The sequence below is a fragment of the Haliotis cracherodii genome, unplaced genomic scaffold (assembly GCF_022045235.1).
Source record: "Haliotis cracherodii isolate W230 unplaced genomic scaffold, xgHalCrac1.p SCAF_13, whole genome shotgun sequence".
In the NCBI taxonomy this organism is placed as follows: Eukaryota; Metazoa; Mollusca; class Gastropoda; order Lepetellida; family Haliotidae; genus Haliotis; species Haliotis cracherodii.
Genome location: NW_027266268.1, coordinates 5,315,118 through 5,330,897, shown reverse-complemented (window position 1 = coordinate 5,330,897; position 15,780 = coordinate 5,315,118). Strand labels below are relative to the sequence as shown.

General features: G+C 39.6%; 1 protein-coding gene across 1 annotated transcript; it reads right to left on the bottom strand.

Annotated features, from left to right (window-relative positions):
• Positions 1-434: 434 nt before the first annotated feature.
• LOC139458778 (calmodulin-4-like) lies at positions 435-15,346 on the bottom strand. The gene is made up of 7 exons (XM_071240195.1): positions 15,286-15,346; positions 10,099-10,152; positions 6,069-6,211; positions 3,628-3,780; positions 2,350-2,396; positions 1,404-1,464; positions 435-514 (listed from the first exon to the last, which is right to left on the bottom strand). The coding sequence occupies exons 2-6, from the start codon at positions 10,149-10,151 to the stop codon at positions 1,417-1,419; spliced, it is 444 nt and encodes a 147-aa protein (XP_071096296.1). The 5' UTR covers position 10,152; positions 15,286-15,346; the 3' UTR covers positions 435-514; positions 1,404-1,416.
• Positions 15,347-15,780: the final 434 nt, after the last annotated feature.

Sequence of the window (15,780 nt, the reverse complement as noted above, 5' to 3'; positions counted from 1 at the left end):
GACGTTCTCATATTTACTAAATAAATTTCCACCCTTGCCATATGAAGCCCACTTTCCTGTGCTAAATGACCCGTGAAAATTCCGGGGTAGAGTAGGTCTTCAGCAACCCATGCTTGCCGTAAAAGGCGACTACGCTTGTCGTAAAAGGCGACTATCGGGATCGGTCGGTAAGGCCCGCCTTCTTGGTTGATGCATATCATCGATCCCAATTGCGTGGATCGATGCTCATGATATTAATCACTGGATTTACAGACTGTGCTAATTAATTTAGCACAGGAAAGTGGGCTTGATGTGGCTAGGGTGGAAACAAGACTGATAAAAAGGCCAGTGGACGATATTGTTTCTGGAAGATTGAGTGCATGGGTCTACGATCACTTCATAAAACATAGTTCTTCACCTTAGCTTTAGATGCAATGAAGCTGTAAGACATGTGGTGACGTTTAAGGTTGTTTATTAGAGCAACACACTGGTTGGTCATGGCAATACATGGACTTGTTATTCCCAGGGTCTGAAACTAAAAAGCACATATTACAGCAAAGTTGATTCTTGGTTGTTTATAACATTGAAATGAATTAACAAGGTATGTACATTTATAAACTACAAACTATCGTTGCCGTTGCGCCGGATCTTCACTGGTAAATGGTATGTACAATTATAAACTACAAAATGTCGTTGCCATTGCCCTTTCCACATTCAATTTAGTGCTGTTAAATCTACAGGTAACAATGAATGTTCACATTCTAATAATCACAAATGTCGAAATGCCTCAAAGTTAACATACAATCTCATTAAAATCAGATCTTAGTTCTCGAGGGGCTTAACAAAGATCTGAGGACATCCAATTACGGGTCACGTCAGGCCGACCTTTCGCGAACTCTGACCGACCAATGGAATTACTGACAAGAAGTCGACATTAGCCAATCAGAAGCAGCTTTCTCGCACTTTACGGCACTAATTTCAAATTGGCGACTACGCTTCGAAACATATTTTGGCAAATTCTCGCTTAAAAAATTGAAACTTGAACAAAAAAACACATTCTCGAATGGCTAATATATGGTCTCGATTGTATAGATTCAGTCGTTAAGCCCGTAATTATCTTTCGGAATACCCCTTTTAAAAGTTTTCGAGGTTGCATGATGAGAAATCACATTCAGACTGTCACTTTCATGATCTGGTAAGCGACGCTCGGATTGGTTTGGATGAAAGGTCGTTCTGACGTGACCCCTAATGGGATGTCCTCAGATCTTTGTTTAGCGGTAGCGAGAACTAAGATCTGATTTTAATGAGATTGAGTTAACGTATCAATTATAATCACATGGTCTTCCGTTACGCTGAGACTCTACGTTAGAAGTAAAGAAATGTTCACAGGAACGTTAATCCCGAGACAGTCACTCAGTGGTTACCTCCTCTCTCGCATTAGTTTCCTTGAGGTTGCTGAAGACTTTTCAGAACCAAGACATAGATCTGCAATTTAAACGAAAACATAAACATACCTAAACACTGAAAAAATATGTCGATTCCAAACGATGTTTTAAAGTAATAGCTATGTCATTCTCCTCTGTCTCTCTTTGCCTACAAAGTTTGAGCTTAAACGTGGGCCCGTGTTTGCCTGCAAGATCTACATAATTTAAGAATGAGCTGACGTGTTACAAATTGTAATGGGAGTGTTGAAATTTATTTGTGTTAAGTCATAAGAATGAGAACTATTCTTCAAACCAATGCATGCAACACATGCATGTTACGGCCTCACTCATGTGAGAGAGGACAGTTAACTTCTTAAAGGGCTTGTTTGTCCTCATAGATAAACAAGTGTCCCTTTGATATCAGCGACGACAAGGGTAAAAGTTGACTTCCAAATATGAGCGCACTCCTCGTTCATATTATAATTCAGATAAACTAAAAGATGGACGAAATATATTCTCTACGGTAAGGTGTGGTTTCTCCCTGTATATATTGAGACTTGTTAAACGTCACGTACAAGAGTATTGCAGTTAGACAGCGTCGTGCATGCACATGTGTGTTAGCTGCTTGTACTAGACCGGGCTGATGCCGAGTTTATAGTGCTAGCCCACTGTGGTACCATGCCGCAGTTTAACATGAATACTCCACTCTCAGAGCCGACCACGCCAGGCAGGTAACAAGTACATGTACTATCTTTTAACGTCTTATGGTATGACGCGTGGACCGACTTTGACATGGCCAAAACGTCGTATTGGCAGCTGTTGATACTGGTATACAAGAACTAACTGTTCGAATCGTGGGCATCCACTTAAGGTCTATCTCGAAAGCCATAACCAAACAAAACCCAAGAGCTGATAAGAGGAGTGTAACTGACTGAAACATACTCACTTTAGAGTACTGGTTAACGAACTCTTTCAGGTCAACAAGGCCATCATCTGTAACAGATATCAGAGTGTCATCATTTCGATTCAAATGAGGAGCCGCATGTCCTATAATCTAATGGGAACCGGGAAATTTGTTTTTAAATATGCTGGATAAAATCAAGTATTACAAACAAATGGTTCTGATATTGTTTTGTAGAAACAAGTATTTTGTCTCGACTAATCCAAGCCTTTTCTTGTGATTTTATTGTCATTTTCATGCATACGTTGTTAAATTATATCATTTGTCTCTATAGGTGTTTCTCCTTATCACCTTGTTTATGCATTCTTTTTCTCAAACCGTGGGACAGTTTTATTCAAGTGGTTTCTTAAAAGAAATAAGAGACGTACATATATGTATTTTGTTTTATCTTGCCAGAAGAGAAACAAAAATTCAAACAAAATGTTTTTCGGACAAAGTCATTTAAATTTAATTTGTTACCAACGTTTTAATTTGACTGCATATTTGTGAAATTTGGGGCAGGCGGATGATTTGTTTATAGCTCGAAATAATTAAATATATCTCATTTAAAGTAAATATTTGTCATTACGTGAATTGAAAACAATGATGATAGTGACTTTCCTAGTTTGGGGACTGCCAACATGAACGATATTGATATCGTCTTTTTTGGACGGTGACCTAGGTATGTTCGGTGTCAAACATTAACATGTGCAAAATAGCGTCATTAGGTCTGAGTATGTTGACAATGTGAATGACAGTTGACCAACATGTTGTTTCGGCCAATGCTACACTGACTGGGACAACGAGTACAAAAACAATGAAAAGTGCCAGATTAAAGGTGATGGGAAAAGCCAGTAAAACACACGCCTGAACGCAACCAGTGGTTTAGCCCAAACACGTGCAAAACATGACAAGTAACAGTCACTGTGTGTATAATGCTCCATTCCGGATGCAACTGAACTGCACTCTTGGAAGTTGAAAATGCGACGTATTTCGAACACTATTCAATAATGACTCAAATTAAACATCAACCAATTCAGCGAGCCCGACCATCCGATCCCGTTAGTCGACTCTTGCGACAAGTAAGGATTGCTGAAGACCAATTCTTTGATGATCCGCACAGCGCACAGCGCACAGCGCACAGATCACTTATGCACAGTGAATGCTGCGCTATACAAATGCATAAATTATTATTATTATTATTATTATTATTATTATTATTATTATTATTATCCAATAAAAAATGATGCTGATGACAATGGGCAACATGACAACGGTCCTTACTGTTCTCGTCCAGCAACTTGAACATGTTGGAAGTGATCTGTCGACTGAGGGTGCCGTCATGGTCAGTATCCAAGGTCTTGAACACAGCTTCTAAGAACTTCCTCTGAGTTGTTGCCCCTGTCGTGAACTCGGCCATACTCAAGATGTGATCATCTGTAGAAAAAAAAGAATCGTAGTTAATCAGTGGCTGATCCGGGACTTTGATAAGACGTTGTGGGCTGCTGGACACTATACACGAGTCAGAAAGTGAACGAAAAAGGCGTGACACGTTGACACGTTTTTCTCAATCATCCGTGAATAGATACGACCACTTTGCGGTTACCGCTACCGCTGAAAGATCTGAGGACATCCCATAACGGGTTAAGTCAGACCGTTCGCGAACTTTGACCTACTTATGAAAGACTGACAAATAGTCGACATTAGCCAATCAAGAGGTGGCTTCCTCGTGCTTTAGGGCACAAATTCTCGAGTACAAATTTGAAAACTGAACAAAATATTATTCTGGAATGGCCTGCATCACATCGTGCTTTCCTCCCACCTTAAGCTGACATGCCGGGGTATAACTGGAATAATGTTAAAAGCGGCGTTAAACCCAACTCACTCACTCACTCATGAAGAGCCACCTCCACATGGTGAGTGCTGGTTCACGGTAATCGCTAATGTATCATGTCGAGGAGAAATATGCACACGACTGAGAGACAGTTGCAACTTTGTCTGAATTTCAATGATTGGCCAGAGTGGCTTTAAGTTTTCTACATCTAAAACAAAGTGCATTCATTTCTGTCGAAAATGAAAACCTTATAGTGACCCAGAATGGCATCTAGCTGGAACTCAAATTAAAGTTGTAAAGGAAGCTAAATGTTTAGTAATAATTTTTATCATCGTACTTCCGTACCACATATTAAACTTCTGAAGCTCAATGATTGAAGACACTGGATTTATTAAAAGTTGTTTCCAATTTCATGTGGCAAGGGGACCAGTCAACCTCACTTGTACAGATCACTAATACGTTTGAAGCTGGACCATGGCTCCATCATCTATGTTGGAGCTTGTAAAAGCAAGCTTAAACCTTTAGATTCTACCCACCCTTCCCTATTTACGGTTTGTACATTGAGGCCGATGAGCCACCTCTTAAACAAAACTGTATTGAATTATCTTTACAGTATATCACAAAGTTACATTCCATTCCTGTCCAATCCTGCATACAACTGTGTTTAATCCCCTTTATGAGGATCTGTAGGGCAAAAAATTCATCTCTTATTCCGCCTCTTGGAAAAATAATTAAACCTTTTATTTCTGCCGCTAACACTGAACTTGAAACTATATCTCCTTCCCGGTTGCTGTCTTCTCCTCATGGGCAATTAGTAAAGACACAAGTAGACGTGTCATTGACCAAACAAATCAATTACAGTGCCAACAAGAATATAATCAGTTAAGAAATACATACAATACTTCTAAATCAATATTTACAGATGGATCAAATAATGGGGAGGCTGTTGCCAGCGCCACTGTTGTTGGATCCAAAACTCTATCAACCAGATTACCAAGTAACTCTTCTATTTTTACAGCCGAATCGAAGGCCATTTTATCAGCCATAGAACATAACAAACAGTCTAAACATCAGCAATCATTATTTTTCCTGTCTTCAAGCTATTAAAAAGAATTCGCGTCAGCATCCAGTTTTAGTCGATTCATTGAAGTACATAATAATCTTGCTTTAGTCACGATATGGCTGAAACATTACCGATGTGACACATGATATTAACTCACTCACTAACTCACTTACGCGCCTTGGGGACGTAACTAGTCTGCCATACAGACCCTGATACTAATATAGTTACCCAATACAACCAATGCAAGTCTATAATGTTTGGCAAGTCTAGATTACTGTAGTATCTGAAAATGAAGAGTCTCTGGGCTCCTTTTTATATATATTAAGATAATTTAACAACTGTATTTTTCTGTAAGACATGTTCATTTCAGAGACTAGATGTTAGTCTAGGAGGTGAGGTGAGATGAAATTGGGCTTAATGTCGCGTCCAAGATTATTGCTCTTATATAGTAATGTGCATGTACGTATGTGTGGCTGCTTGTACTAGTCCGGCATGATGCCGATTTATAGTGCTAGTACACTGAGATACCATGCCGCAGTTTAATATGACTTACCCCACTCAGACACAGTATACTGACTCCGAGCCGACCATCCCTCGTTTTATATCCCCTAATGCCGAGCGCCAGACAGAGTAACACTAGTACCATCTTTTAACGTCTTTTGTTATGACGCGGCCGGGAATCGAACGCCGGACCTTCTCTCTCCGGGCGGACGCTCTACCACTAGACCACGGAGGCAGTCTCTGTTAGTCTATGACGTAACCTATAACTGCTGGAAGAACTTAAAGAAACACACACACGAGTGCGCGAATGAGAAGGGTCAAACTCACTGTTCGTGTCATCGTCGTCGAAGGCTTTGTACATCTCAGCTACTTCTATGTGCCCGTTTTTATTATCGTCGAGAGTGTTGAAGATCTGTTTGAAGAAGGCGATTAACTGCGCAGCTTCCGCTGTGCTCGGCGGCGAAGTAGTCCTGTGAACAGCCAATATACCTGAAGATTTTTTTTGTACATACAGTAAACTACGGTTATAACGAACACGCTTATAACGAACTGGCGGATATAACGAACTGTTTTTTAGGTCCCTGCCATTTGCTGTATATATGCTGTACATATGCCTATAACGATTCACGGTTATAACGAACTAGAATTTGTGGTCCCTTTGAGTTCGCTAAAACCGTAGTTTACTGTAACGGAATAAATAAATTGCAAGTGATTCCGCAATTGCAATTGGATTGACTCCCAACGCAATTTCAACAAGTATGTAGAAAAATAGCCCACGCTCAGTGGGTGGGGCATGTGGTGTATTATTACGCTGAACGATGTTACCGTATTCGTCTTGTTGATTTTGTATAAAATAAGCAGTCTGTGAAGTTATCATTGGTGTATATATTTAGAGGACTTAAATATGTTATTATTGTTGTATATATTTAGAGGACTTGAATATGTTATTATTGTTGTATATATTTAGAGGACTTTAATATGTTATTATTGTTGTATATATTTAGAGGACTTCAATATGTTATTATTTTTGTATATATTTAGGGGACTTCAATATGTTATTATTGTTGTATATATTTAGGGGACTTCAATATGTTGTTATTTTTGTATATATTTAGAGGACTTGAATATGTTATTATTGTTGTATATATTTAGAGGACTTTAATATGTTATTATTGTTGTATATATTTAGAGGACTTCAATATGTTATTATTTTTGTATATATTTAGGGGACTTCAATATGTTATTATTGTTGTATATATTTAGGGGACTTCAATATGTTGTTATTTTTGTATATATTTAGAGGACTTGAATATGTTATTATTGTTGTATATATTTAGGGGACTTCAATATGTTGTTATTTTCGTATATATTTAGAGCACTTCAATATGTTGTTATTTTTGTATATATTTAGAGGACTTCAATATGTTATTATTTTTGTATATATTTAGAGGACTTCAATATGTTATTATTTTTGTATATTTTTTTAATTTGACGTTTACACGATATACGGCTTTTCCATTGGACGAGAGGTCGATCACATGACCGCGAAGTTGACGTTCATAAGTGTATGAACGACACAATTTGACGTTCATACGTTTTTCACGAGACCGTGTTCTTGAAATGACGTAAACACTGACGGACTACTTCCACATTCCTGGGGAAACCCCTGGGAATTCCCTAGCACGAAAACATACATAAACATTATTTCTGATCATTTAGAACCTTTTAATCTTGGTCTCAGCGTTTCAGTATACATTGAGAAACGTAAGAGAGCTTGACTGCATGATTGTTCACGAATTTCCTCGCTACGGCCCATCCTAATATGAACAAACGAAAAAATGCAGTATTCGTCAGTATCGACTCGATCTGTGTCTAGGCTGTCACTGACCGTCTCCAGCAATCTACGAATTTACCTTGGTGTCTGTTTGACGCATCTTTAATCACCTTTCAATAATCGGTCAGTTGATCAATTATGACTAACACATGTAACCGCCACAGGTTCATTAACAACTTCGGAAATCCTCCCGTCACGTTTATCGTGTCGGCCATTTTGACGTCTTGTACCTGATGTAAATGTATTACGACGCACTGTCATTGTGACTGACTTACTGAGGTAGTTCATTACAGACCTTTCTCATCTAATGGGGATATTATATGAACACATGTGTCGCGTAAGATGTTTCTGAAGGGCAAGTTCTGCATCCATACGCTCATGCCACCTCTCTTTTTGGGGAACTATTTTATTCCGCGATATAGCTGGTTGTTGTTTGGCTGTCAGTGTAAACATGAAGTCACACGTACTAAATAAAATTGTGTTTAGATCTTGGCCTACGTCCTTTGAGGAAAGAAATTGTGATAAAAAATATATGAATTGACTTTCACTTTGTGTGAGTTCATTGGAGTATGAACCTGCATGCTTGCGATAACGTTCATACAATGCTTGGCCCTCACTCTATGCAGGTTCATACTCCAATGAACTCACACAAAGTGAAGGTCAATTCTTAAATATATTTAGAGGACTTCAAAATGTTGTTTTGCGTTCACAGAGTTATAAGTGTAAAATCCGGAGCGCACACCCGTGAGCGGATTTACTCAGCATGCCCACGGGTCTTCACCAAACAAAGGAAGTCAGTGCTTAAGGTAATTTAAGGATCAGTTAAACCGTTCAGTACTTTAAGTGCTTACATATACCTAATCAAAACACTAAGTGAAAATGCTGATATTCTTAATGATTCTTAAGTCGATTGAATTCCACTTCGCGTTGATTAAAAGTGAGCGTGTGGGTTTGGCTTGACGTCGCTTTGAACATAATTTCAGTTATATCACTGCGTGTCATCTCGATGTGGGAAGAAGTGATGCGGGTTTCAGATGGTTACTATTTTGGTGAAATTCACTAGCATGGGTCGGGGCCGACACACCTAGAAACATTTTCAGGGTGATTCTGGGATTCGAACCTACGATCTTAAGGTTGTGTTACACCTACGCGACGGAACTCTATACAGTGGATCACGGCGACTAAATACGACTGGGCCACCCGTGGCACCAGTGCCCAGTTTGACTTTTCTTTTCATTCAACACCTTATCGACGATGGAGATGCCGCTTATTTAAAGACTAGAAATATTACAATTACAGCTGCTGTTATGTATTGTTATGAAATGTAAATCCCTTGAAGGAACTGATATATTTATAAACTGCTGGGAAAAAGAAAGTGTTAACATCCATGTATGATGGTGGCTTGAAATGAAACAAAAAACATGGTTAGTGGATGGTGATGTATTTGATCCGGGGGTAATAGTTTTTGAACTTAAGTTTGGCAGTATTTCGGCGACTGCTTTCAGCCCAGTAACGTGTTGATAATATCCGGTTTAATGATATCACTTAAGGTTTGAAAAAGAATTCTTACCCAGTGGACAAAAACTTTCAAGAAGAAAAAAAACATGCCAACCTTAAGTTAATAACAACGTTCTGATCAACGTCCTTAAGCAAAGTTATCAATAACAAACCTTATGACGCCTAGTGCAGAGTGAACTTGACCTTCAAGGTCATCGAATCAATGTCAGAAGCTAATCCCAGGCGTACATGTATTTTGGAAGGCATGAAATCTCTAACACCCCTTGGGTGGTTGACTAAAAACAATTGCAATGCGAGCAATCACATCAAGAGGATATGCAGAATATGCACTTGTCACGATGCGGTAATAAATTCATAAGAAATTCATCTATGCCCGCCTGACTACCAAACACCCCAGCCTCACGCCATTATTTAAAAAAAAACATACACGAGTATTCCGCCGCCTCTCATTTTTTAACGTTTGGAAGAATAGCTAACAATCAACATATTTTGGCATTAGCATACATTTTATCCATATATACATGGGAACACAAAGAAATACAACGAAAAAATCAGTCACTTGTTGCACATGCGTTTCTTTGAATAAAAAGGCCAAACGACACTTTTCTTCTTTCTGGGTTCACCATTGTGTTTCAATTTTGAAATTATCATGTAAAAATAAAAAATAGGAACACACTGTTACAGACAGAGTTCATGATACGATTCCGCCTAAATCATGAACTAGTGTTTATGAATCACTATCATCACTAGTGTTCACACCAGGTGTTCGCGGAAATCACTGGATTGTCTGGTCCAGACTCGATTATTTACAGACCGGCGTCATATAGCTGGAATATTGCTGAGTGCGGCGTCAAACAACATGCAAACAAAACCTAAAACCGGACGGGAACATATGGTGCAAGGCAAAATAGGGAAATGCATCGGACATCATTTTTGTCACTGATGTGTCAACTTTGGAAATATTCCAACATCATCGGCTCACAGGTCTTCCAAAATATAACTCACGTGGGTGCAGCAAACGCCCCGGCGAGTAACGATAGAGTGATGATGCACAGCATCCTGAAATAACAAGATATAAATTACAATGACTACTATCACCATGGTAACTGATGTATGGGAGTATCCGCAGCACAAGTCCGCGATTATCCAGTATATCATATCTCCATTCTATCATGATATATACACTGGATCCATTCGCGACCATAGTTTCGTTTAGAGTTCGGTTGGAGGTGAGGTGAAAAGGGGTTTGACGTCGTGTTCACGATTATTGCACTTACATGTATAAAGCAACGCGCATGCGCGCGTGTGTGTGGCTGCATGTACTAGTCCGGATTAATGCGGGTTTTGTACTGCTAGCCAAGTGAGATAACATGCCTCAATTTAACATGAATTATCACTCAGACACCGTTATACTGACTCCAAACCTACCAGTCCTTGTTTAAACCCCTTATTGCCGAGCGCCTGGCAGGGTTACAATAGAAACCCTCTTTCAGTGAGTGAGTGAGTGGGGTTTTACGCCGCTTTTAGCAATATTCCAGCAATATCACGGCGGGGAACACCAGAAAAGGGCTCCACACATTGTACCCTTGTCGGGAATCGAACCCGGGTCTTCGGCGTGACGAGCAAACGCTTTAACCACTAGGCTACCCGACCACCCTCTTTAAACATCTTTTGGTATGACGCAAAAACCCGACCTTCCACTCTCCGGGCGGACGCTCTACCACTTGGCCACGGAAGCGGTCGAATTCTGTTGGAATTACACGACGCTAGTTTTCTTTCATGACTGAAACAACTGCGATACAGTACTCGACTCACCTTGTTGCGTATCGTCTGAAATACAGTTGATAAAGCCTTGTAACTACAAGTCTCCTTATTCGATTAAATATTTCGAGAGCTCTCTCTAACGAAGCTGCGATTTTCATATCAGATTTTTGCCAAACTCGCATTCAGAAGAAGCACTTTGATTGGTTGTAAATTTCAAGTGCACAACATCGGGTAATTTTGAGCTCCGTCACGTCCTAAACGAAGGTGCCATGGTGAACGGGCCCATTATTTATCATAATAGAATGGAGATGTAATACCCTGTGTTATCGAGGATGTCTAGCACCCGATACCAGTTGTAAGAGCTGGGGAGCCAACTAAAAATAAGTTCAAAGTCATAGCACTTTGTGATCCATTTTTGTTTAACGCCGCGCTCAGCAATATACGGTGTGTAAATAATCGAGCCTGGACCAGACAATCCGATTGGGATAGGATGACATTCATCAACCATGTCAGCGAGAGTGACCACCCGATCCCGTTAGTCGCCTCTTACGATAAGCATGGGTTGCTGAAGACCAGTTGTCATCCGGACGTTCACGAGTCGCGTAGTGATTGGCATGTGGCTGATTGTTCTGGTCGGGACTACTAGCCCTCCGAGACACCATTCCGCAGCTTGATTTGGATACTTACTGAGACACGGTATACTGACTCTAAGCCGACCAGACCTTGTTTTATCCCCTTAAATGTGAGCGCCATGCAGGGTATATGCAACAAGTATATTATTTTAACCTTTTGGTATTACGCGACCAGGAGTAATGAACACTCGGTGAAATCTGTCGAGTGGGGTCAGCGTATTGGTCAGCACTATAACATCGGCATAACACACGCACGCGCGTCAACATTTACCTTTCGAGAGCACATAGAATCGGTCGTAAAATCTCAATTTTGTAACCCACCATGTTGGGTTGGAGAGAAGAATAATTACACAATATCGTTAAGTTATCTATTTCTGATGTGTGTTCGGCCATGTTTGTAAGAATTACATGTTTGTTTCTCATGACCCACCGCCCCTAATATTGCCCTGCTCCTTATATTTTAATTAATATTTTAGAGCACATTTGTACACCACAATCCGACTTCTTCAACGCGCCATGTCATTCGCATTGTGTCAGATTCGCACGGTACCTGATATGGTCACCATATGGCCAGACTCGACACGAGTCGCAGGGGGTCGGGCTAAAAAGGTCAAACGGTGCAATAGAATGAAGTTTACTTTTATTGATTGATAACCTACTGAAGATACACCCATCCCTTCTACGCAGTATGTTTTGGAAAACATCATGCCAAATAAACACATTTCAAAATGTCCTAAAACTATTTTCTAAGCGCTTGATCATGAGCCTATAAGGTAGGCACAACATAGCAGATATATATAATAATTAGTAAGAGACGACTACGGAACCCGGTGGTCAGGCTCGCTGACTTGGTTGATGCATGTCATCGTATCCCAATTACGTAGATCGATGCTCATGATGTCAATCACGGGATTGTCTGATCCAATCTCGATTATTTACAGACCGCCGTCAAATAGCTGGGATACTGTGAGTGCGGCGTTAAACAACAAACAAAGAAAAATATAATGATTTTATGTAGAAGGGAATTACTTATTTGCTGCAATTTTCCTGCCATTACTTTAATCGACGCAGATGTATTTATTAAAAAAAATAATGCGTCTTTGATCTGAAATATCATAGCAGGTTCTAGCAACATGAACGGTCAGATTAGACTAACATTAAATCACACAAATAAAGCTCTTATTTCAGATTATATATCTAAAAAATACAAACATAAAATCCAACTGAAGGGCACAACAATCCTTAAGTTCAGAACTGTGGCAATTTAGACTTGACAAATCATTTTAGACTTGAGTTGGACTCAATTTTTTATATCATCTTTTTTTATAATTTCTTACTATAGGCAATTCATACGATTTTTATCTGTAAATATGAGTCATGGCAGTAACATATTCCCATAAATTTTCGGAGAAAATAGTAACACTTCCCCATAATTACTAGTTGTTGGAAGATTCACCGGTGCATCGATGGATCGCGATATTTTACTTCTCGATACAAGAATCGATTACAGTAGCAAACAAAGAAATGGATATTGATTCTTATCTTAACTGCTTTTTTTAATACCAGTAACTGTTACACTTAACACTAATTAATTATTGGCGAAAACGTAAATATTTTCATCCATTGCGTTATACTTGACACTGCCAACTGTAAATCAGTAGTGTGCCAGGTATTTGGGCTTGGTCTATGAAAAAGATGGCTCACGCACCACAGATAAGAGCACATGCAAGTATCGTGATACATATCGGATCGTGAGCAAGGTACCAGATATGTATCGAGTCGCACTCGGACAGTATGTGTATCGCCCCAGTCCTAATAATTACTGGACATGACAGTAATTTTATACTTCCCCTATAACCATTGGCCAGGACTGAGCCAAGGGAGATAACTGGCCATGAAAGTCCAGTTTCCACCCTTGCTGACATAGGCCGGAATTTATAAGTAATATTTTTGGCTGAACTAACCAGTCTATGCAAAGTCTAAACAAAATCGTGTAACGAAACTGGGCTTCGACAGATATTTTCCAACTCTGTTCATGTTTTTGATAAAGTGCTCAAGTGCTGTGCTTCAACCCACATGCACTGGCACATAACTCGTAAATGCCACTGGTGGCGATACGGTCGAGCCCAGAAATTCCAACCTAGTTCGGCAAGGATGGAAACTGGACTTTCGTCAGTTAACTCCCTTGCCTCAAGAAGATGGTTAATTACTCGAAGTGACAGTTATACTTTCTCATTTATTACTTGCCATGACAATTATACTTTCCCAATAATTACTGGACATGACAGTTACACTTTTTCATTGATCACTGGACGTGACAGCTATAGGTTCCCATTAATTACTGGACGTGACAGCTATAGGTTCCCATTAATTACTGGATGTGACAGCTATACTTTCCCATTAATTACTGGACGTGACAGCTATAGGTTCCCATTAATTACTGGACGTGACAGCTATACTTTCCCATTAATTACTGGACGTGACAGCTATAGGTTCCCATTAATTACTGGACGTGACAGCTATAGATTCCTATTAATTACTGGACGTGGCAGCTATAAGTTCCCATTAATTACTGGATTTGACAGCTATACTTTCCCATTAATTACTGGACGTGACAGCTATACTTTCCCATTAATTACTGGACGTGACAAATATAGGTTCCCATTAATTACTGGACGTGACAGCTATACTTTCCCATTAATTACTGGACGTGACAGCTATACTTTCTCATTAATTACTATACCATCTCATCACTTGACATGACAGCTGTATTTTCTCATCACTTGACATGACAGCTATACTTTCTCATCACTGGAAGTGACAGCTATACTTTCCCATTAATTACTGGACATGACGGCTATACTTTCTCATTCGTTGACGTGACAGCTATACTGTCCCATTGGACATGACAGTAATACTTTCCCATTTAGTATTGGACATGCCAGTAATACCTGCTTCATCTTGTACCACATCTTCACTGTAAGGAGAGACTCGGATAAGCTCTTTGCATGTCTGTCCGTGTCAGTCTGCAGGGGCACGCCACATATAAATGAAGGCAATGCGCTCTGAGAGCACAGGGGCTGTGGGAGTTGATGGCTGGAACCTGAGTTAAAGGTGCCTGATTCGAATCCATATGTATTCGCGAGGGGATGTCACGGGTGAGCTGGTTCTTGGTTTTATTGGTTTTCACAAACACGAAAGAGTAACTACTCATGTGTAAACCACCGATCTAGACTACTATATATTCATTTCAAAGCAATTTATTTATATGACACACTATCTATATGACATATAAATATATATAAATGAGGAATATCACGTACGACCTTTTGTGGCTATATATATGACTGATGATTGCATCTTATTAGGCGCTTCTCCAGTAGCTTTCCTTTTTAAAAATATGGGCCACACCTGTTGTTTTCGTTGATAGGGGCGGTGGGGAGGCAGGGAGACAAAAATGAAATCATGCATTCGCCATCCAGGGACCTCAATTCAGTACATGGGTAATTTTGTGAAGCGAGTTCCTTCTTGAATGTTCATGATTATAAAGGTCGCGTAAAACCGAACAGAACGATCTTACTGAAAGTGTTGGACAATAAAATAAAATGTTACATACTGTTTGCTGCGAAACGTTATGTATGCTTTAGATTCAAGCTATTAGACGTAATGTCAGTATGAGCTGTCATGTATATACAAAATAAGACTTCTTTCGTATTGTTTATAATCGTATACGAGTCATTAAGATATTTAATTTATAAACAATATTTGTTGTAATATAATAATTTGCAGTACCCACCTGTGTGTCTTCGCCTTATGTCACTGAACAGACTGATAAGACAGCATGCTCTCACTTTATCTTTAAAGGTAGCTCACCTGATTCGGGTTTTCGCCAATCACTGAGAACCCTATTTCAAGTGAGGCGAGATGCAATGGGGATTAAGTAAATTATAAAACACGCCTGCGACAAATGTCAGGGCAAAGTGCCTTTCTTTAGAATATCCCTGGGTCAGGGAAATGTTTTATGTTTTTTTTATGCCTTTTTTTCGTTTACTGCCGTAATGGTACATTCGAGTGATAGTGAGGCTCCTGCACCTCCAGTGATGACGTCATATAATATGTTAATAACTTAGGGCATAGGTCAGTGTATCTGGACATTTACACCTTAGTTGTTGACAAACGAGACAGACATGATCGTTCGAGAAGTTTCGGGAAGTGACAGTTTCTAGAAGGTTGGCTGTTTCTATGTGGGAGTAACACGAGGGAGAGTCGAGGCCTTTTACAGCCTGACTTC